Genomic DNA, 23,602 nt, shown 5'->3' with positions numbered 1-23,602 from the left:
TTCATGGAACGTGATCTTTACTTAATATCCTAATGATTTTTGGCATAAAAGAAAAATCGATAATTTTGACCCATATACAAATATACCTGTGCTACTTATGACTGGTTTTGTGCTCCAGGGTCACGTTTGGGCCAGGGCTAGTTGGAGGCCCGCAGAGGTGGCCTTTTAAATCAACACGAGGGAACGTATTCTTCTTCATTTTAAACAAGGACATTGTGGATGAATTTGCTGAAGGAAAGGCCTAGAGAATTTAAAAAAATGAATTACAACTAAAATGTGAGTAGTGAGTATAGTTTTTATTTAATTTCTTTCTGTCTTTCTATATGTTGGGCCGTTGTGCCAAGAGTGTGTTAGCGTTAGTAAATATGGCAGTGTTTTTGTGCCATAATATTTTCAGAATAATGTCAAAAGAGATTAAAGTTGTGTTAATTTGCATGAATAAAGTTAATCAATGTGAAGATTCCATGTACTCCAAAAAGAATAAATAAAAAGGCTAAAATAAATAAAAAATGTTGACAGTTGGCATTTCTGAGGTAAATGATATGTTACAGCTGCTATGACTACTTTTACAAGGTGTTTTATTGACGATTTTCAAAACACAGATTGATCGATTAGCCTACATGAGACATTTGTTTTATTAAATTGTTCTGATTTTTTTCACATTCTCTGATATTTGTTTATTTCATGCTGTAAATAGAAGAAAAGAGGAAAAGATGATTAATTCACATGCCGCTTGAACTGAGGTGAATACAGTGATTTCACACCACATTAAAGAGTTTGTTGAATTTTGTGATAAAATTGAAAGAATTTAAAGGATATGATTTGTGTTATACGTAACAAAACACTTATTGTGATTATTGGGTGGCTGGTGCACTACAAGTAATAAATAGACTTGAAAATGTTCATACCGTCAGTAAAACAGCTGGTGAATAGTCATGTAATGTGATTTACCTCAGAAAAGACAACATAAGGAGCGCTGGAGCCCACATTAACCTATAACCTAACGTTTGAAGGGGCCGTACAAATTTTTTGCATATGGGCCCGGGGTTGACTTACTATGCCACTGATTTCCATATCATTGAACATTGGCTGACCTGCAGTCTGTTTGTTTTTGTATTCTGTCAACTAGCCTATATGTTCAAGTTTATTGTGCACCAAAGTCTTTAGGTGCTGCATAAAATCTTGCTGGATTTGAATCACGAGTTTGAAATGTTTAAATCAAGACAACACAAGAATCATTTAGTTTCAGCTCTGACTTTATTGCATTTCATTGTATAGGTCTATCATTTAATGCATTTTAAACTCTTTGGTAATTTATTTTCCTCACTACTTTTAATATGCATTTGATTTATATCTACTCATAAATATGGTTTCTAGCAGGTATTAACAGTGATTAACAACCATTACTAATGAAGGGCGGGGTCGGGTGGGGTTGCTATAAACCATTAAAGCTCATTTTAGAGAGAATAATTGTTATTCCTGAGGTTCAGGCCAGAGTGGAAGATGTTCAGGAAGATGTGTTTTTAGAATTTTAATGCATTTAACAGGACCCGTGGATACCTACCTTTATGCAAATTAACCATGGTTTTACTTAAAAAAAAAAAAAGTAATCAATAGGCCAAAAAAGCCAAAAGTAATCAATAGACTAAAAACAAGGGTTACCACACTTTTATTATGAAAAGAACCATGGTTAATTTTCATAAGGGACTACTTCCACTAAACTAAAACCCTGAGGGAGACCACTCTTGTGCATTTAAGCTGGCAGACATTTCTTGATTGTGCTGGGTTATTTTGCTGAATTTGTTTGGTCATTAACATGGAAATGCCATATACAGACAGATATTAAATTATAAAACAAATGGTTCATACCCTGATGGGTATTCCAAAACAGAGAAAGCTAATTTTAGAAAAAAGGCCAACACTTTTGACCTCCAAGGTAAGAGTCATATAAAATCTAATATTCATCATTTTTAAAATTATGTTATCAGTTCTCTTCTTAAAAATGGTCTGAAATTTAATTATTATATAAATAATTCTTCTGCATTGTGAAATTTCAGATGGATCCAAACACATTCAAATATATCTTTGGGGTCATTAACGAGGATCAGCACTGGACTCTGACGGTACTGTTTATGTGTTTTATAAGCTTATATCTTAGTTATCTTTTATTTTCATGTGGTTGGGTACAATAGTTTTTTTTTTATTTAAAGTTTTGTTGTAATCATTTGCAATATCTTAATTAAGATTATGATTCCACAAGAGAAGAGGGCTCTGTATCTGGATCCTCTAGGGGAGACCACAACAAATATTCAAAAGTGTCACAGTGTGACAAGGTAAATCATCAGTTTAAACATAATATTCTAAAATTCTAAAGGGGTTTCTTAATATTCAATTTCATTTTTTTAAATTCAAGATTTTTATTGTCATATGTAGCTATGTACGATGTAATTCTTATTTTGTTTTTACCACTTAATCATAAATATTACAGGTCCTTCATGAGACAGAAGAGCTACAATGTGCCCGGATGGGCATGTGACAAGCCACCACACTCATGCCAACAGGATAGCAGTTCCTGTGGGCCTTTTGTCCTGAAAGTAAGTTAAATGGATCATAATGCCATATATGACTTTCTTTCCTTAGTATAACACCACAGGTAAGCATTAATGGAGATGGTAATCCTGAATGGTAAATGGATAATCATTTTTTTTATATATATAAAACTATTGAAATTAATGGTGACTTCCATTGAAAAAGAACACTAGGATATTTTAGGAAGAGTGTTACTGCTGACAATGTAAGTTAAGGGGGGCTTTCTCGTAGTAGTGACATGATTGTGTAGGATTCCCTCATTTGTATTTTAACAAAGAAGGACAGCCTTAAAACACCATCAACAGAAAAAAAATAAAGAGAAATATGTAAATAAAGAGAAAATTGTCATTTTGCGGATAACTATGCATTTAAACAAATTTGACAACCCCTTGGCAATCCCTGACAATTTTTTTGTGGTTGACAATGTGTTGGATAATGCCTGCTGTCCACTACAAATGCAACCTTTATTGCAGCATAACTATTTTTTATTATATAGCAACCCATTGTTGTAACTTCTTGTAATAACACATTGTTTACATTACAACCATATCATTCTCAATTACATAATCACTGTTCTTTTTTAGTTTGCAGAATGTTTCTTAAATGATGAGCCGCTTCAGTTTTCCACATCTGAAAAAAGTGTGGCTGCCCTAAGGATGACTATAGCTGCTTGTCTCCTGCAGAACACTGGTAAGTTTGAGAGACTAGTGCTTGTTTCAAATTACATTCAAATATTTCAAATATTCATTCATTCTTTGGTACCCTAAATATTTATCAGTGTTTGCAAAAATGTGATTTATTTGCTTATAAACATACTTGTGATGTTTTAAGAACTTGTCTTATGATAACTTAAGCATGATATTTGACTAGCTAACCTTAAGAACCTGTGCCATTTGTGTGGAGAAAGAAGCAGCGGTCAAAAATTGACCAACTGGGTAAGCATTCCAAAAACAATGTTGTCTTTTATCAAATTTCCATATTAATTGAAGGTGACGATGTTCATTTAAGTATTTTTTTTACAGAAATACCTATGCTTGACTTCAAAATTTCTTTGTCAACATGCTTAGATTGGCTGTGATGTGTGCCCACGTTGGTTCCATTGCAACTATGTCCAACGCTCAAGGAAACACAGAAGTTACATCTGCCCCGTTTGTGAATCTTGATGTGCACACTCACATGTCGATTTACTGCGATCATTTATTTTATGTAATGTAAGTGTTAAATTTTATTTCTTTTACAGTTTTGTGATTTTAAAACATTGTTTACTTATTGTAATTTCTATGTAATATTAATACTGTAATACTGTTAATGTATCACTATGTAAACTGTAAATAAAAACACTTAATGATTTTCCCATCTCATGTTATTCACAATAGAACAGTGAAATCATTAGAAAAATATGATGAAAAATTGGTACTAAAAGTACACTGATTAGGATTACTGGCAAAAGATCAGTAACATGACATGAATAGGGTTGTGTATATGGGTCTGTGAAGGACCGTGTTAGTGGCAAAATGAAAATAGTGCTTGTCTGAAATCAGTTCCAAATAGTTAAAATTGATATAAATTTACCTAAAGGCTCAGGGTCATCAGGACACTATAGTGTATAGTCAGAGGTAGCAGAAAGATCTTTATTGACAATATGTTTGCATTAAAAAATAATTTGTTGTAACAGAAAGAGCTTTCCAGTACACAGAAACAACAAGAGCAGTACACTGAGCCTATTACACAGTACAATAAAACACACAGATAGTGTGTACATGAATGTATGTGCATGTATACTTCATACAGCAGAACAGAATATAATTTACATAAAATACATCATATTTGACAGCATATTTTGGCAGCACTGCCTAATTCATACCTTCCCCCTCCCCCAATGATATCAAGTTTGCTGGGTCAGAGACCCATAAAACTCATTCTGGAGACACATCTCATCCTGCAGAATACCTGCAAAAAAGCACAAGTGTTTCGATTCAATAATAAGCATTTAATATAGAGAGGTATAATTTTAGCAGCCCTGCTGAATTCATATGGCATTCTATTGATATGCTCAATGTAAAACTATAAGCAGAAGGTCTTCAGGTCACAGGTTTTCTGTGTGCTATCATAATTTAGGTAGATTTAACAAAACTGCTGAAATTGTTCTGCTCCCTAACAAACACATTTCATGATAAGGAATATTGTAATAGAGAAAATGAGCAGGGAGTAAAGTCCAATGACACATTTTTTCTGCATTCCTTTATGAAGTTCAGATTTAGGAGTAGGCTACCCTTACGAAACTATTGTTTTACTACAAAAAAATAAATAAATAATAATAATACTGTAGTGTTAAAAAAAACACTGTTTTGTTTTTACTGTAGTAAAAACACACAAACGATAAAAGCACAGCTAGACTGTCCCAGTTGTAAATCATACAAGTTTAGTTAAATACATGATCAAAGACAAATAGAAATAAATACACGATCAAACACCAGCATAGAGTAATGTATTACTTACGCCCTCTGATGTCTGTTTGTTTTCGCAACAGGCGGTATCGTATGACGTCATGCGCGTGCACGCGAGCGGAGTCAGATCCTGGCAGGGAGTCGGAAGTTACTTCAAAGAATTGTGTCAGTAATTCCGCGAGGAGAACAGGTACATCATCCGCTGAGCCTCAACTTTGAATTTACCAAGAGACATTTAGAAGAACGCTTCTTTCCAGCTCGATTTCCCTTTATGACGTCATAGTAAGCCGTCTCGGAAAGCCGATTTACATTTTTTTTTGTTTTTTTTTTGTATAAATTCGTCATGTCTCCAATTCAGTGGACTCGCCGTCATTGTTGACATACTAGGCCATAAATATAACTGAGTGTCACTATACAGAAGCTATTTACACTAACTCCGCCCGCCAATGTGTGACTGGGCATTACAAAAGACTCAACTGTGGTCAGCTCCCGTGGCGCAGATGGTAAAACATGGGAAACTTTTTTTCTCCCTTTTCAAATTTCTAATCAAGAAAAGCATTTATTTTCAATAAAAATGAAGGAAGTAATCGAAAAGTTGAAAATAAAGTATCGGGTAGGTGTAGGGAGGGTTTTTTGTCCCAATATAAGGTGGCATCCATTTTATAATTTGAATTAAAATGAAAATTTACACTTAATAATTTATTATTGCATACTGTTTTATAATGTACTACAATTCTGAGGTGCAGATAATTGCAACTATTTGCAATTAGTATAAAAGCAGAAAATCCTGCTATTTTAACATAGTGTAAATAGAATCCATTGCCACTAGAATCCAGTGCAAATAGCCGCTGCATAAATATAAATCCCAAGAACACTTGCACACATGCTCTGCGTCCGAACTCGCACACTTCCCTTCAATAGTATGCGAAAAACAGTAGGCAATGCGAGGCGAGTATGGTGTCATGGGGGAATCATATGTAGCAATAAAAATATGGCAGCGGTTATTTACACAAAGTGCAAATAGCTATAGATTATATTTACACTGTTAAAATAGCAAGATTTTCTGCTATTTATACTACTTATTGCAAATAGTGGCAATTATCTGCACCTCAGTATTGTAGTACATTATAAAACAGTACGCAATAATAACGTACTGAGTGTAAATTATAATTTTAATTCAAATTTATTAAATGGATGCCACCTTATTGGGACAATAAAGCCCTCCCTACATCTACTCTAACCCTACCCAATACTTTATTTTCAACTTTTTGATTATTTCATTCATTTTTATTGAAAATAAATGGCTTTCTGATGCGATATGAGATTTGAAAAGGGGAAAAAAAATGTTTGGCGAAAGGTGGGCTCGAACTCGGGTCGATCGCGTCAAAAAGCATGCGTCTTAAAGCATCTATGCCACTGAAACTGATGGTGAACTAAATGCTTTTTTTTATTGTTGACTAACCCAATCAGACGTTAGTGGGTGGAGTTAGTGTAAATAGCCTTTGCCAACAAGATGGGCTATTTGCACTTAGTGTAAATAGACACTCCTTAAAAATATAGGCTACATGGTGGGTTCTCAGGAGTTTATTTTTATTCAAAGTAGCCTAATACATTTCCTTTTTTGTAAAAAGTCACAAGTTGACTTCCGGCATGCAGTCGAGTGAGTGAGTCGCGTCCGGGAGCTGCTCCGTAAATTTTATTTCTTCTCAATAGTCAAAGGGAACATTAGGTATTCTTAACACTTTAAGACGACGTATACAACGCTAGAGAACATTCGAATGCTCGCTGGAGCCTGTTATTTTCGTTGCTATGCCTAAATCTAAACGCGCTTCTCCTGCTCCTGATGAAACTGACGAAGTCGGCAACATGGCCACGGCCGCTCCGGGGTTAACGCCAGCTCTTTTAAAAGAGATGCTTACCACAACAATTCGTGAGGAAATCGCGTCGCTAAGGACTGAGTTTCTCGCTGAAATACGCGCCTCTACAGCTGCCCTTCAAGCCACTATTTCCAGTCATGGATCCAAAATTAAAGACATTGAAACTTCGATGAACAGCGTGGACGAAAGGCTCGACATTTTAGAGCGCAAATGCCAGTCCCTGGAAAGAGATAACGAGGAGTTAAAAAGTAAGGCGGATGATCTGGAAAACCGATCGCGTCGGAACAATCTTCGTATATTAGGTATCCCCGAAAATGTTGAAACGTCCAAACCCTCTCAGTTCATGGCATCGTTCTTCGCAGAACTTTTCGGGGATAAACTACCTCAGACGCCGGAGATTGAGCGCGCACATCGGTCCCTCGCACCTAAACCACGATCCGGCGCACCACCGAGACCCATGATTGTACGCTTCCTTCGTTTCCAAACCAGGGAAGAAATTTTACGATTGTCACGCGAGCATGGAGAGCTGCGCTACAAGGAATGTAGCTGATTTTTCCTGATTTTTCCGTGGAACTCAAGAAACGACGGGATCAGTTTAAGTCAATCAAGACGGAATTACATGGAGCTGGTGTCAAATTCAGGATGCTGTATCCCTGCAGACTTCTCCTTTCATTCAACGGTGAATCGCACAGCTTTGACAAGCCCGATGCTGCGTCTACCTTCCTTGCCACCGTGGTTAAACCCAAACAGTCAAGCGAAGTAGCCGCTGTGGAAATAAGAGGGAAATAACACCAGTAGCTATTTTTGGATAATATTCCACTCGGGGCAGTAGCCCTACTTGAGCCGGGTCTGCGCCCTGATTGGTCGTGGCATTGAAGTACTGCATTGTATCGGACTCTATGAACATTTTGCATTATAAACATGTACAGACCATGCAACTTTTATTATTATTATTTTAATATGCGGTCTGTGAACTTTTTGTTCCCTTTTTCCTTATATATTTCCAATCTGTTGCGGAGCTCTCTCCGAAAGTTCAGCGGAGAGAAGGTTTGTGTGCTCTTGTGGGAAATGTTCGTACTACGTATGTACAGGGGTTTTTTTTTTTTGTTTTTTTTTTGTTCTTTCACTCTTATCTTAGATATGTCAAGACAGAAGAAAGCCATATTCATGTTTTCATCATTTATATACTTCTTGTTGTTGTTATAACCAATGACCACTAGCTTAAGCAAGGCCCAGTCTGGGGGTTTGTGTGTAAACTTTACCAGTTGGAATGTCAAAGGCTTAAACAATGTAATTAAACTCAACAAGGTCTTGTCACATTTAGAACATTTAAATACTCATATTGGTTTTTTGCAAGAGACCCACTTAAAAAACCCAGATCATACCAGACTTTGTAAGAAATGGATAGGTCAAGTATTTCATTCTAAATTTCTCAGTAAATCTAGAGGGGTGGCAATTATTATCAACAAATGTATACAATTTTCTCCTTCACAAACCTTAGTCGATTCCGGTGGTAGATATGTTATAGTTTCAGGCCTTCTTTATGGTTTAACAGTGACTCTCGCTAATATATATGCACCAAATTACGATGACGAAAATTTTATCCAGAAAATATTTTCTTTACTCCCTGATCTAAACTCACACTATCTTATTATGGGAGGTGATTTTAATTGTTCTCTGAACCCTTCTCTAGACCGTTCATCTACTAAACCTGCCCAACCCTCTAAAACTGCAATTACGCTTCAAACGCTTTTATCTACTTGCGGTCAGGCCAATGTATGGCGTATGTATGGTCGATGTATGTATTCTCGAAGTTGGAAATTTAATTCTCTACTGCTCTCTGATAAAGCATTTTGTGATGCATTGAAAAATCAATTAGATATATTTTTGGAGATAAATACCATCCCTGAGACCTCACCCTCTATAATTTGGGAATCTTTTAAAGCATATGCTCGGGGTCAAGTTATTTCATATTCAGCTTGTGTAAATAGACAAAGAAGGAAAAAGCTAGAAGAATTATCTCGAAATAATTCAGCTTGATTCAGCTTATGCAGCTTCTCCAGATCCTGGAATTTACAAAAAAAGACTCAAACTTCAATCAGATTTTAATATGTTATCAACCCATCAGGCTGAAAAGTTATTGCTGAAGGCTAAATGTGCATTTTTTGAGCATGGTGACAAGCCAAGTAAACTTCTTGCACTTCAGTTAAAGGAAAAATCAGCTCAAAATGTAATTTCTAAGATTCGGTCTTCCGATGGCAATCTGATTACTGACCCTGTTAGTATTACTAAACATTTTAAAGATTACTACTTTTTGCTATATAAGTCAGAATCCCCCACGGATAGGTCCCTTATGGAAAGCTTTTTTGAACCATTGCCTATACCAACAATAACAGACGTAATGAGAGAAGAGCTAGAATTACCTTTTTCCGCAGAGGAGATAGTGCAAGCAATTGAGAGTATGCAGAATGGCAAGACACCTGGGCCGGATGGGTTCCCTGTTGAATTTTTTAAGAGGTTTTCTCAAACACTTAAAACACCGCTCCTAAACATGTTATTGGACTCCTTTAATAATGGCTGCTTGCCTTCAACTCTCCGTCAGTCTTGTATTTCTTTGATTTTGAAAAAAGATAAAGACCCACATGAATGTGGTTCGTACAGGCCAATCAGTCTTTTGAACGTAGATGTAAAAATACTGGCTAAAATGCTTGCAAAGCGTCTGGAATCAGTTTTACCGTCAATCATACATAGCGACCAAACTGGTTTTATTAAAAACAGATTACTGTCTCATAATATTAGAAGGGCATTAAATATAATTTATTCCTCTAACTCTCATCCATCAGAGGCTTTTCTACTGCTTGACGCAGAGAAGGCTTTTGATCGGGTGGAATGGGATTACCTTTTCTATGTGCTACAGAAATTCGGTTTTGGCAACACGTTTTTATCTTGGATAAAACTTTTGTATTCCTCCCCAGTATGCTCTGTTCGGGCCAATTGTCAGGATTGTGGACTGTTTTGTGTGTGTTTTGCTCCCCGTGTGACCCAGTTTCCCCATGTTAATTGTGTTAATTTGATCCCAGGTGTGTCTCCTTAGTTCCCTGATCATCCTATGTTTAAAAGCCCCAGTCCTTCTATGAATGTTTGTCGGTCGTTGAATTGTCTTCCCTGTCCGTGATGTGTTTCCTGTGCCTCCCATGCTCCTAGTTGGATTAAAGATTCTCGTGTTTGTGAATTCCTCGTCTCCGTGTCTTCGTGCTCCCGGGCAGAGTTGTAACAGAACGACCGACCTCAAACAGATACCTCTACTTTTACCTTCCGTTTTGTTTTCCGTCTTACCCAGTGTTTTTCTTTCCGTTGTGACCCATGGATCCCTATGTCTGGCCCGAATTCCTCCTCCTCCTGCTGGAGCAGGGGGACCGATCTCTCGAGGACCATACAAGACTGTTCCTCATGTTAGCTAACGCCACCAGCTACCCGGACGACGTGCTCTGCTCTTTCTATTATGGAAGCCTGAACACCGCGTGCAGAGCGCTGTCGTCCGAAGATGGTCCTCGAGAGGATTTCGCCGCTTTTGTGGAGTGGATTCTGGTGAGAAACGGATCGCCTCTCACAGTCTCCTCAGAGGATGATCTCGCCAGAACCACTCCAGACCCAGAGCCCAGCCCACCATCTCCCCACGGTGCGGAGCACCAGCCCGAGCCCACCGATGACGGAGAGCCATTTCCCGCCGCGATCTGCGAGCCAGCGCGAAGCCGAGCGACTGAGCGGATGATCGTCCCGGAAGTAGAGCCCAACCCGTCAGACCAGGTGCGAGAGCCGGCGTCAGTGTTCATCACGAGGGAGCAAGCCGTGGACGGTGTGAGCGCGGAGTGGAGCTCCGCCCCCTGCACCGCGGCTGAGGGTGAGCTGAGGAGAAATCTGGGACTGCTGGACAGAGAGGGGGCGTCCGACTTTCCCGTGCCGGCTCCCTCCAGCCCTCCTGAGTTCCCGCTGGTTCCGCCCAGCCGTCCTGAAGTCCCGCTGGTTCCGCCCAGCCGTCCTGAAGTCCCGCTGGTTCCGTCCAGCCCTCCTGAGTTCCCGCTGGTTCCGTCCAGCCCTCCTGAGTTCCCGCTGGTCCCGCCCAGCCCTCCTGAGTTCCCGCTGGTCCCGCCCAGCTCTCCTGAGTTCCCGCTGGTCCCGCCCAGCTCTCCTGAGTTCCCGCTGGTCCCGCCCAGCTCTCCTGCGTCCCCGCTGGTCCCGCCCAGCTCTCCTGCGTCTCCACTGGTCCCGTCCAGCTCAGCTCTTCCCGAGCGCCCCCAAGTGTCCGCGCTTCCAGAGCGCCCTCCAGTGCCGGCTCCACGCACGTGCCCTCCAGTGCCGGCTCCACGCACGTGCCCTCCAGTGCCTGCTCCTCGAAGATCCCCACCCTCCCACCCACTCCTGCCTCCTCCACCGCTGTCGTCTGGCAGCCCCCCCGCTCGCCCTCAGCCCTCTATCGGTACGGTGCGAGCCCCGTGGGTCTGCCATCCTCCAGCGTTGCCGGGGCTGGAGTATCCCTTACCTCCGCCTCCAGCCTCCGAGGCCCGGACTCTGCCTCGGTCCGTAGACCCAGTGGCTCCACCTCGGCTCCTAGCTCCCTCGCCTCCACCGTCACTCCTCGATCCACCAGCTCCACCGGGCTCCCTCGTCCCTCCGGCTCCGCCTTGGTCGGGCGTCGACCCGCCATCGCCTCTGGACTCCTCTCCTCTGGCTGCGCCTCGTCGCTCCGTCCCACCGGCTCCGTTGGGCTCCTTCCTCCCTCCAGCTCCACCTTGGTCCTCAGTCGCTCCGGCTCTGCCGCGGATCTCCGGGTCTCCGCCTCCACCTCGGTCACCAGAGCCCTCGGCTCCACCCTGTCCCCCCGGATCCTCGGCATCCCCCTGGCTCGTTGGCTCTCCGTCTCCGCCTCGGGCTCCTCCACCACCTGCTCCGCCGCCGTTGGTCGGCCCCCCTGGAGTCGGCGGCCATCCCTCCTCCATGGCTCCTCCCTCCGTCGGCTCCACCTTGGGCCATTTTCACGGCTGTGGCCTGGGTCCAGCTGAGCGCCTCCTGCTCCGGGTCCCTCCTGTCTCTTCCCTGGCTCCTCCCTCCTTCGTCACCCGCCTTGGCCTCTGTCTGCCGGCCCCCTCCCGGGTATCCGTCCTCCTCCTGAACCGCCTCCCTAGTTCCCACCCGCCCCTCCCCTTTGGATGTTTCTACGGTGCGAGGACGCACCTTCCGGGAGGGGGGCGATATGTCAGGATTGTGGACTGTTTTGTGTGTGTTTTGCTCCCCGTGTGACCCAGTTTCCCCATGTTAATTGTGTTAATTTGATCCCAGGTGTGTCTCCTTAGTTCCCTGATCATCCTATGTTTAAAAGCCCCAGTCCTTCTATGAATGTTTGTCGGTCGTTGAATTGTCTTCCCTGTCCGTGATGTGTTTCCTGTGCCTCCCATGCTCCTAGTTGGATTAAAGATTCTCGTGTTTGTGAATTCCTCGTCTCCGTGTCTTCGTGCTCCCGGGCAGAGTTGTAACACCAATGGAGTATCATCCTCTACTTTCCCCTTAAAACGTGGCACCAGACAGGGCTGCCCACTTTCACCTTTGCTTTTTGCATTGGTAATTGAACCACTGGCAATTGCCATTCGTAGTGAGCAGGCTATACAGGGAATTAGGAGAGCGGATGCTGTTCATAAAATCTCATTATATGCCGATGATGTGTTGCTATATATCTCTGATCCGGCTGTTTCTTTGCCCGAAGCTCTGAGAATTATAAACTCCTTTAGCCTCTTCTCCGGCTATAAATTGAATATAAATAAAAGCGAGTTATTTCCAATAAATTTTCAAATTTCTGATTTACCAATGTGTACTTCGATGTTTAAAGTCGCTTCTCATAGTTTTAAATACTTAGGAGTAACAATTACACGTAAGTGTTTAGATCTATTCAAGGCTAATTTTACTACGCTCCTCCAACGAGTCCAGAAAGATTTTACTCGCTGGTCGGCTCTTCCCCTTTCATTAGCTGGACGTGTGAATTCAGTGAAGATGAACGTTTTACCTAGATTTCTGTATTTATTTCAATGTGTACCAATTTTTATACCCAAATCTTTCTTTAAGACTCTAAATCAACACATCTCATCTTTTATTTGGAACAAAGGACCAGCCAGAATTCGTAGAGAAATACTTCAGAAACCAAAGCTTGAGGGTGGGCTTGCCCTCCCTAATTTCTTATTTTACTACTGGGCAGCAAATATACACTCTACATTATTCTGGTTTCAAAGTCATTTTGGGCTCAGTGATTGGGTCCCATCTTGGGTCAGTATTGAAGAGTGTTCCTGTTCTCCTGCCTCGCCAGCTGCACTATTGTGTGGCCCTCTTATTGCCATCTCGCGCTGTCCTTATGGTAATTCCATTGTCCGGCAATCGTTACGAATTTGGTTCCAATTTCGAACCCATTTTGGCCTTCAACGCTTACCAGTGGTTTCACCTATAAATCGCAACCCTTTATTCCCCCCTTCACTTAATGACAAGGCATTTAATAGTTGGCAGAGAGCCGGGATTTCAGTTGTCAATGATATTTACGTTGATAATGTTTTTCCCTGCTTTTCTCAGTTGAAACAAAAATTCTCCCTCTCTAGTGCACAATTTTTTAGATATTTACAGCTCCGAAATTTTGTTAAAAACTCATTCCCTGATTTTCCGAATCTTCCTCCAAAATCTCCCCTTGATCAGATTCTTGAAGTAGCCTTAGATAAAAGGGGTGTGTTGTCTACGCTATACAGGCTGATTTCCTCCATCTCCACTTCCTCTCTCTCTTTTATTAAACAACAATGGGAGTCGGATCTCTCCCTCACATTTGATGACGAGACTTGGAACCAGATTCTGTCCCGGGTTCACACCTCCTCTATCTGTGCACGTCATAGTCTTATCCAATTAAAATTTATTCATCGAATTTACTGGACAAAAGTGAGGTTGGCAAAAATCAAGCCTGGTATTGATCCTCTCTGTGATCGTTGCCATCAGGCCCCTGCAGATTTAATACATATGTTTTGGTTATGTCCATCTATAACTTCTTTTTGGCAATCAATCTTTAATAGTTTTTCTTTAGTGACAAAGAAACAGATCGAACCTTGCCCTTTGGTTGCACTTTTTGGACTTTCTTCAAATGTCAATGGTTTGCCTGGAAATACTGCAAAGACGTTTGCCTTTTTAACACTATTAGCTAGACGGCGCATTCTTCTGCTGTGGAAACAAAAATTCCCTCCATCATTCGATGACTGGATGAGAGATGTTTTGAGCTTCATTCATTTGGAAAAAATGAGATATACATTAAAAGGAAACACTGGTATATTTTCTGAGATCTGGGATCCCTTCATTACTTTTTTTTCTGAATATGTCGGTACTTCCTCTAGAGTGTGTCAACCTAAGCATTAAGATGTTTTTATGATCATGGCTTGAATCTGGTTAGGAGTATGTGATCATATGTGTGGATACTTACATATTTATATGTATATACTTTCTAGCTGTAAGGTTCTGCTAGTGGAAGTAGAAGCATACATTTGATAAATGGTTGAAATGTCTAAACTTTAATGCTCCAACACATGCTATATTCGAGACATTATGCTTGACATTCTTTATTATTACAATATGTATTGTGTTTTTTCTATTTTATTTTTGTTTTTTTTAATTTGATTTTTTTTTTTTTTTTTTTTTTTTTTTTCTCCTCTAAGGGGTGGGAGGGTGGGGGTGAAAAATATTTTTTCAATAAACAGAGTCAACAAGTTGAAAAAAAGTCACAAGTTGTTGTTTTTTTATGTTTTATGATAACAATTTTACCACATCTTTTACAACATTTGTTTTGTTACTTTCTGAATGGCAATTATTCATACTAGTTTTTATTCTTTTACTCTTCAAACTTTCAATTAACTATAGAATGTTAAACACAATTTCTGTAGCCTATTTATTATTTGAATATGATTTGTATCAACTTTTTGGAAATGTCCTTAAGATGCAGGGTTACTGCACCACAGCTATTTTCTCCAAAAAAAAAAAAAAAAAACCTGTGAGGTTGGTAGGTGACAACTGCACCGTTTTAATTCTCTTTCTTTCATTTTAATTCCCTTTTATTGGAAGACTATCAAAAGTAGCCATTCTTTCCATTGAGAATATACACAAAGCCTTGCATAAAACACCAATGACATAGCAGATGAATTTGGAGAATTAAATTAAACACATTTACTGTTTGTATTTCATGATAGAATTTACAGAATATAAAGGATACTATTTGTGTTATATTGAAAGTAACAAAATGTATAGTACAAATAATGAATAGACTTGAAAATGTTAGATATTATTTCCAAGCATTTATATCATAAATAAAACAGCTTGTGAATAGTCTCATAATGTGATTTACCTCACAAAAGACAACAGTGAGTGTAATTTCTCTTTTTTGTCTGACTGGTTTATATAGGCTGACGGCTACGAGTTGCTGGTCAGTTTCCCGCTCCGTCACCTAGCAAACCCGAGCGCGAACTTTTTGCACAGTCCATTTCAGTCGGAATGATGGGGGTGTTCGGGAAAGTCCATGTTTCGGGGGGATACTTTCTACAGTGAGGGTTGGAGCCCACATTAACCTATAATGTATGTTTTTGCTACGCCACTGATCATGTCACTGATCAGATGATTTCTGTTTAATGACTCAAGAATCGCCCATGTCGTGAGTGAATCGGTCAGAAGTTTTATAAACAGAAGTAAACAATTCATTTAAAAGAGCAGACAGTACAGTACAGACAAGTACAGTACAGGAAGGGCAACCTAGAATGTAGCACCATTCAGAAGGAGCCCATCCAGGTCCCTCCAGAAGATACAGAGATGGAGGAAATGAGAGGCTCTGAGCTGGTAACATTGGCAGATTTCTTCACAATGTCTTGCAATGAAAAAACAACAACATTTAGGTCACTGAAGCTGTCAGTCTGTCTAGGTTCAAAGTGAAATTTAGATTTAATATGTGGCCTTTTCACCTCTAGCTTCATATGTTTACCACTAGATGTCCTACCATTCTAGTAATGATTTCTGGATAATGATACTGTTTAGGGACCAACATAAGAAAGCCATTCTAAAGGCAACAAATACCACAGTGGCCAGGGCACAGAGTTAACGTTTTATTGTACAGGTAAAATAACATAACCAAAAAAAAGAGACAACAACAAGAAATGTATTTAAACAAACAAATCATAAATAAGGACTGGTGAGTTAACTAATTTACACTGCAACTTACTTAAGAGTAAAGAAAACTTCCTATATCCCGAAGACGAAAGCAAAACACAGGAAAAGTCTTCCGGGTCAGCTCATTTATGTATGCTTTCTATGTACCCTATGGTAACTAAACAAGCTAATCACTCACCATCCTAAACAAAAGAGAATACGGAAAAACAAGACTAAAAGCAAACACAAAAACAGAGTTTCCAGGGAAAGGCACCATTGAAGTGCCACCAGCAGCTCTTAAATCAGAGGCCTTTAATAGTCTCCGCCCCCATTCAATTAGCAGCTGTACTCAGGAAAGAAAACAAAAAGGAGAAAGAGCAAGGGCTCGTAGCAGATACGGTGTGCTGAAATTAGTTTCAATGGAAATTATTGTTCACTTCATCAGTTTTACCACATGAATGAAAGAATGTGTACACAAGGCTCATAGAGTCTGCACACGGTTTATGTTTTATTTGTTCAAATCCATGTGCATAGCAAAGTTTACGCATCAAGCCACTGATGTTCTGGATGGTTCAAATGTGTTGTGTGTTGGATATATTTCACAAAGTGGTAAGGTCAGGATCAGTAGTAGGGTAGAAAGTAGCAAGGACATGTTCAACCCACAAATGACTCTATTTTGGGTGACTAATAGGAGTGATAATAAAGTACAAACCACAATTTATGATTCTGAAAAACAATTTAATTAAGAGATTTTCATTTAGAGATAGATGACATTCAGTACATTGATTATATGAAAATTTCCAGTACACTCTTCAAATCGAACTTGGATTTGGTCTGTTCTCCAAGGCGCTTTAGAAGCATGTTCTGTTTAGCTTTATTGATTCCTGTCGGTCAAGGAAGAAAAATATGGTAAATACAGATTACATGGTAAATCACGATCAGTCTCACTTGCAGAAGGCAACTTACTTGAATGCATCGCCTTTTCTCTGAATCCACATCACAAACTCTTTTTTCAGCAGGTCATTGAAGATGCGGGTGTCTGGATCTTCTATAGTTGGTCTGTAGAAACAAGCATCAGATCCTGCCTGCTACTTCATAAAACCTGAATATTGTAACACACATGCTGCCCATTTCCCCAAACTTACACGCTTTTCTTCTCCCTCTGATTGAGCAGAAAGTTTACAAAGTTTTTCTGAACCATCGAGTCCATAATTTTGCTGATGTCACTCGCAATGGTTGATTCAGCATAACGGCGGCTAAACTTCTGGATCTCATTTGGTGAGCTATTAGTGACATTTGAAAAACAAATAGAGCATCAAATCAAAACAAAAGCTTCTCTTTTAATAGTTTTGTGACTTTTTGTTATCTATACATACACATTTTGGTAACACTTATAATGTTATGCATTAAACAAACTTACTAATAGTTCACCCAAAACTGAAAATTTGTTTAAAAAAGTACTCACCCTCAGGCCGTCCAAGATGTAAATGAGTTTGTTTCTTCGTCAGAACAGATTTCGAGAAGTTTAATATTACATCACTTGCTCACCAATGGAGGAAGTGTCACGGACCATTTTGGCCAGAAGGGGGGATTTAAAATAAAATGTATAAATGATACATTTGTTTAAAAACACACAACTTTTGGATTACTTACATGTGGATTTTTGCATTGCATTTATCAGCTTTTTGGACTCTCATTCTGACGGTACCCATTCAATGCAGAGGATCCATTGGTGAGCAAGTGATGTAATGCTACATTTCTCCAAATGTGTTCCCATGAGCTAACAAGTTCATCTACTTCTTGGATGGCTCGAGGGTGAGTAAATGTTTAGCCAATTTTAATTTTTGGGTGAACTATTCCTTTAACTATTTCTGTTGATGGAACCTCAGTTACCACATTTTTATATGCATACAGTATGTACATTTTTTAATTTGAAAATGATCTGATAATGCTTAATTATTTTCTTACCTGCTATCAAGAGGCTGGGATCCTGCACATGACCATGCACTGCCCAGGCATATCAAAACCAGCGCAAATACTGCAACCTTCATTTCTCCTTTAATACTACAAACAAGATGAGAAAAATAGATATCAAACTTCCAGCACCACTGACAACAAAACAGCTGAATGCAAACAGATTTAGACCTGCCTTTTCTGGTTCTGGTCCTGTGATAGTTCTGCTTCTGTATTGGCTAAAACTGATGCACAACTCTAAAGCGAGCTGCACTGGTCTTTTATACAGTACGATTGACATTAACACAAGAACAATAACTTATTTCCACATCATTAAAACATAGACATAAAAGCTGATAAGGCTACTTTTTCTTACAGTCTTAGGTGTTAAATCTATTTACACTCTTTGTGGTTTGTACTAGACAAATAACGTGTTCGTGGAACTGAAAATAGATAAATGACCCCATTAAACCATTAGTTTTTAAAGGCAAACATATTTTCATTATGCAAATCAGACAAATATTGGCTGATGTAAGGAAATGTCCCAAGCTAATGACTCGAGGTGTACATTTTCAGGCATTTTAAGAAAAGTCAACAGATTATACTTTCCAAAGGTTCCTATGTCCTTGTGCCAATACGAACAGTGGTGATGGATATGCAGTTATTAAAGGAATGGCTGGTGAAAATGTATTTTTAGACTTTTAGAAAAAATAAAATGGGCTATTCATATTTCTACTTCATTAATATTTTAAACAGGGTTGCCTCATTACAAATAAGGTAGACAAGATGAACATTGTTCTGTAAACATTTCGTTTCATATTCATTCACATACATTTTGAACCTCAGGTCTGTGAATATAAGAGTATTAACAGAAGCTGCTTCTATGAAAATGTATTCTACATATAACTGAAAAGAAAGTGAACTTTTATGTATGAAATGTGCACTTGATGTGTACTTCAAATTTTAAAAGTATATTTTTAAAAACTGTACTTGCTAATATAAAAAGCCACTTAAGTGTACTCAAAGAGACACTTGCACTTTTTAACATGTGCATATGTACTTATTGCCACTTCATCAATACAGATATATAATTACAACTTCAATGAAATTACACTAAAGTATATTTCAGCATAAATATTTAGCATAAATGCTTGTCAGTACATTCAGCAGTACATTCTAACAATATTTAAATATAAACAATATAATTAATTATGATATTACATATAAAATATACTCCTTAAGTGGGTAAAAAAGCACATTTACTGTATATTTATGATTTTAGCAGATACTTTCATCCCAAGTGACTTACAAAAGAGGAACAAATCAATTTGTTAAAGAGCCAACATTTGTTGTAGTGCACAATACCAGATTTATTAGACAACTAGATTTTATTTATTTTTATTTTATTTGTGTGTAAGCAGAGATGGGCACAAATACATCAAAATGTATTTAAAATAAAAATACAAAATACTGTGTGGGAAAATGTATTTAAATACAAATACAGTATTTTGTATTTTTGAAAATACACAAAATACATGTGAAATTGGCCATCCAGTGAAGTAAGGCCTGTTTACACCAAGAACAACAATTATAAAGGTAACTATTTTAGTACTCTAAGTATACAATGCAGTTGTGTCATCTGTCACTAAATGCTCAAGCTCTTTAAAGCAGAAATTATTCCAATTGGCTGTCAGTGTTTTTTATCATTCATCATTTTTTGTGCTGTTATGGTTAAAGTTGTGGTGTGCTATCTGCTATTCCCTTAGATTTAGGATGTAGATCTGATCCATGCTTGAGCGCAATTGACCCCCAAAGTCCAGTTCATTTCACAAGTGTGACTGCTCTGTACCGTGTCCAGTGTGGTTCGTTTAACCATGCCCTGGCCCGCTTGAAGAGGTGGCTCGGGTGCAGTACACATGTAGTGTGATCACTAACCGCTCCGGAGCATGGAGTTAATTTACTATTTTTGCATATGCTATTGTTATCATTATGACAGCAAAAATCTTTATAACTACTTGGATATCACATTTTTCAATTAATTTAATTCGAGTACATTTAGATTTATAATGGGTCTGGTTCTCATCTTATTGATGAACAGGTATTGTAGTTTGTGAGTAAAGCTGCAAATTCCACCATTATCCTCAGCTGCCTCTGTAATAATGCTCTGATATCTGTCTATTAGCGAAAGGACAACCGTGCTTGTGCTTTAGTACAAGGCAGCTGTGCCTAGTGTGAGTATGCCCTTAGAACAATTTTTTTAACTTGAATTTTTTGAAGCTGCTTATTACTCATTTATTATTCATTTATCCATGTTTCTTTATCGCTGTGACATGTCAATAACTCCTGCCCACTAAAAGCTATTTTTGCATACCACAACGATATATAAATGATATAGAAAACGTTCAATCGCTTTACCCTTTATATCACTTTATATCGTATTAGCATAGCAACCAGTAATGCTTAAAGTTTAATGAACACATTGGGGTCCCCAAGTTCAGTCCTGAAGGGCCGATGTCCTGGCCAGTGCAGCTCCAACCCTAATCAAACACACCTGAACAGCTAAACAAGGTCTTAATAGCTATACTTGAAACTTCCAGGCAGGTGTGTTGAGGCAAGTTGGAGCTAAACTCTGCAGGACACTGGCCCTCCAGGATCAAGTTTGATGACCCCTGAGCTAGGTGATAAAAACATAAATCTGACCAAAAAACAAAACAACTATCAAGACTGACTAGTGTTAATGGCATGTTTCTCTTGCTAGTGCGCTTTTTTCCTTCATGCTAAGTGCTAATCTGAATGGTGTTCCATTTTGGTTTTAATAAGATTTTCCCAGGAAACTTGGCCTACTCCATGATTCCTGTTCTTTTCCAACAGCAAAGCACTTTGACTTCTGACTTCTGAAATTCTGAAAACTTGCTTACCCAATTCTAGATGGAGTCATACAGCTACAGCTCACATGAATGAAAGTGGCATGTCTGAACTAGTTGATACAGGAAATCCGCAGTCTAATAAATAGGTTAATTGGCAAATGTATTAAATGTATTTAAATACAAAATACATTTGATTTTTTTCAATGGTATTTAAATACAAAATAGTATTTTGTATTTCAAATACGTGTTTTAAATACATGTATTTAAAATACTGCCCATCCCTGTGTGTAAGTGCATTGGTTAGTATATATATTTTTTATTTAATTGTAAATAGCATGCAGTTAAATGTCTGAAATATTGCAGTTCTTATTTATATTATTTTTAAGTATTTCATTTCCATAATAAGTACTCTTTTTAAAAGTATGGTAAAGTCTACTACTTCTTCACAGGTCTTGGTATAGTGCTTAATATGTATTGTAATTTCCTGCATAATGTCATACATGCATCATCCCCCTCCTTGGTCGAAATCATGTTCCAGGCCCCACAATTAACCCCTGTCCGACGCCCCTGCGTGTGTCACATAATGAAGATGACAAAAATGTTCTACAGCTATACTTACAGTATGCAAATAATGTTCTAGGCAGAAGAAACCCTTGAGGTACATGGTTGGCATGCTGAGGACCTGCCAGCTTGAGAAGACAATGACCAAAGAAGAACTGGAGGAAGAGCAGAGGTGATTTCTTCTTATGTAAATGTATTGAAATGTCAGCAGTCCTTCCTAAAGTGCTGTTGGATAGTAAGAACATTAACCTGTATCAGGAGGATACATGGAGTTTTTTCACAATGTACACCATCAATCAATGATTTGGGGGTTGATTTTTTTTTCAATGTTTTTGAAAGAAGTCCCTTATGCTCATCCAGGCTGCATTTATTTGGTCAAAAAATTAAAATAGTATTCTAATTTTAGGAAGTATTATTACAATTTCAAATAGCTGTTTTCTATTTTAAATGTAATTTATACTTGTCATATTCTAATATGCTGATGTGGTTCAAGAAACGTTTCTTATTATTATCAGTGTTGAAGAGGATCGTGCAGTTATTGATGTTCAAATTCAAAAGAGCAACTTCAAATTCAAGTTCAAAAGAACAGCATTTATGTGAAATAATTATTTTGTAACATTATAAATGTCTTTACTGCCACATTTGATTAGTATAATGCATCATTGTGTAAAATGCAAGTTTCACTCTGAGTAATTCCTCAAGTCTTACCTTTGTTTGCTTTGTATTTTGCTTTTCTAGTTTGTTCTCAGAGACTTACAGGCTGTGTTGTAATTTGTAATCTTGCAAATTGATGACATATAACCCATGCAAACAATGGGTCTGTTTTCACTCCACACATTATCAACATTTTGAAATACATTTTCTTTAATAGTCTGCAAACAGTTCTGTTAGGCATGTTCACTTTAATATTGTAGTTCCATAGCTTCAAATGTGCTCCTGTTTGCATTATCACATGGCATTTGTTGATTATTCAAAACAGGTAAACAAAAGACATTTTCTGTTTAAACAGTTTATGGTTTAGCACACCTCAGTGGTCATGTTAGATAAACTCACCATTACATATTGAAGGCTTCAGGCTATTCTCGTTTTTTGTTTGCCTGCTGTTCCTTTAGACCCGGATATGACGTCATACCTGTATGAATGTGAATGTTTTATTTGGATAGGATATAAAATATATATATGTTTACTTTTTATATGCTTTTCAATTGTTGTTCTTAAGTCCCTTGTTAAACTGCTCACTTTTGTTCAGAAAAATCCTCCAGGTCCTGCACATTCTTTGGCATATTTGAAACTTTCCAGCAGTGACTGTCTTTTCACGCTAAACTTAAACCACAACTGTAGGTAATACATTTACAGAATGAGCATTTGTGATTTGTATTTAATAAAATGTATGTGTTTTGTTTCAGGGTTCAGCTGCTCAGAGACAAACAAGACACGTTTGTTGAGGTTACAGAGAGTGATTTACAAGAACAGCTTAAACTCTATTCTATTTGACAGTGTGGTTTATAGATTCAGATATCATTTTAAGGAGAGTTCAAGTTGAGGTCAGTGATTTCGGTATACCTGTTCACTGAAATATTTGATTGTGTGAAAAAATGGTTTGTTTTTTACTTATATATATATATAAGTAGTGAGGAATCAGAAGTTCAGTAGAAAATTTAGTAGTAGTCTTTTCATTTGTGCTTTAGCTTCACTTAATGCTTATGGTGCATATCAGTTCAAATCCTTGTTAAATATGAACTAAACTGAAATAAAATTCTAAATCAGCTAATATTGCTCACTCTAGCTGTCATCTGTCTATTTACATGTAATACTGTGCCTTAAGTTACTAGTATGAAAAACGGACATATTAGTTTTATTTTTATAAATAAAAAACACTTTTTGTTACTTTTTATTATTTATCGTTTGTGTTATGTGTAAACAGTGCTCATAGATCTGTGAAGGGCATAGACCAATAATGTCACCCGTAGCAATGGGCGGACTGTAATCCAGAAATAAACACCTGGTTTGATGATGCAATTAGTTTGAATAGGTAGATTATAAAACAGTGAAACTTTCACGTGAATAGGGCCAGACTGATAACAAGAGTGGAAATTGGTCATAAAAT

At 38.4% G+C, this 23,602-nt stretch overlaps 1 protein-coding gene across 1 annotated transcript; it reads right to left on the bottom strand.

Annotated features, from left to right (window-relative positions):
- Nucleotides 1-16,831: 16,831 nt before the first annotated feature.
- Nucleotides 16,832-18,310, bottom strand: LOC306852127 (uncharacterized protein). The gene is made up of 5 exons (XM_079388782.1): nucleotides 18,264-18,310; nucleotides 18,083-18,178; nucleotides 17,260-17,397; nucleotides 17,081-17,173; nucleotides 16,832-16,998 (listed from the first exon to the last, which is right to left on the bottom strand). Exons 2-5 carry the CDS (start codon nucleotides 18,163-18,165, stop codon nucleotides 16,989-16,991), a joined length of 324 nt encoding a protein of 107 aa, XP_079244908.1. The 5' UTR covers nucleotides 18,166-18,178; nucleotides 18,264-18,310; the 3' UTR covers nucleotides 16,832-16,988.
- Between the last annotated feature and the right edge of the window lie 5,292 nt (nucleotides 18,311-23,602).

This window comes from Barbus barbus (assembly GCF_936440315.1).
Source record: "Barbus barbus genome assembly, chromosome: 32".
NCBI lineage: Eukaryota > Metazoa > Chordata > Actinopteri > Cypriniformes > Cyprinidae > Barbus > Barbus barbus.
Note: the sequence above shows the minus strand (reverse complement) of the source record. Positions and strands in the feature narration are given on the sequence as shown.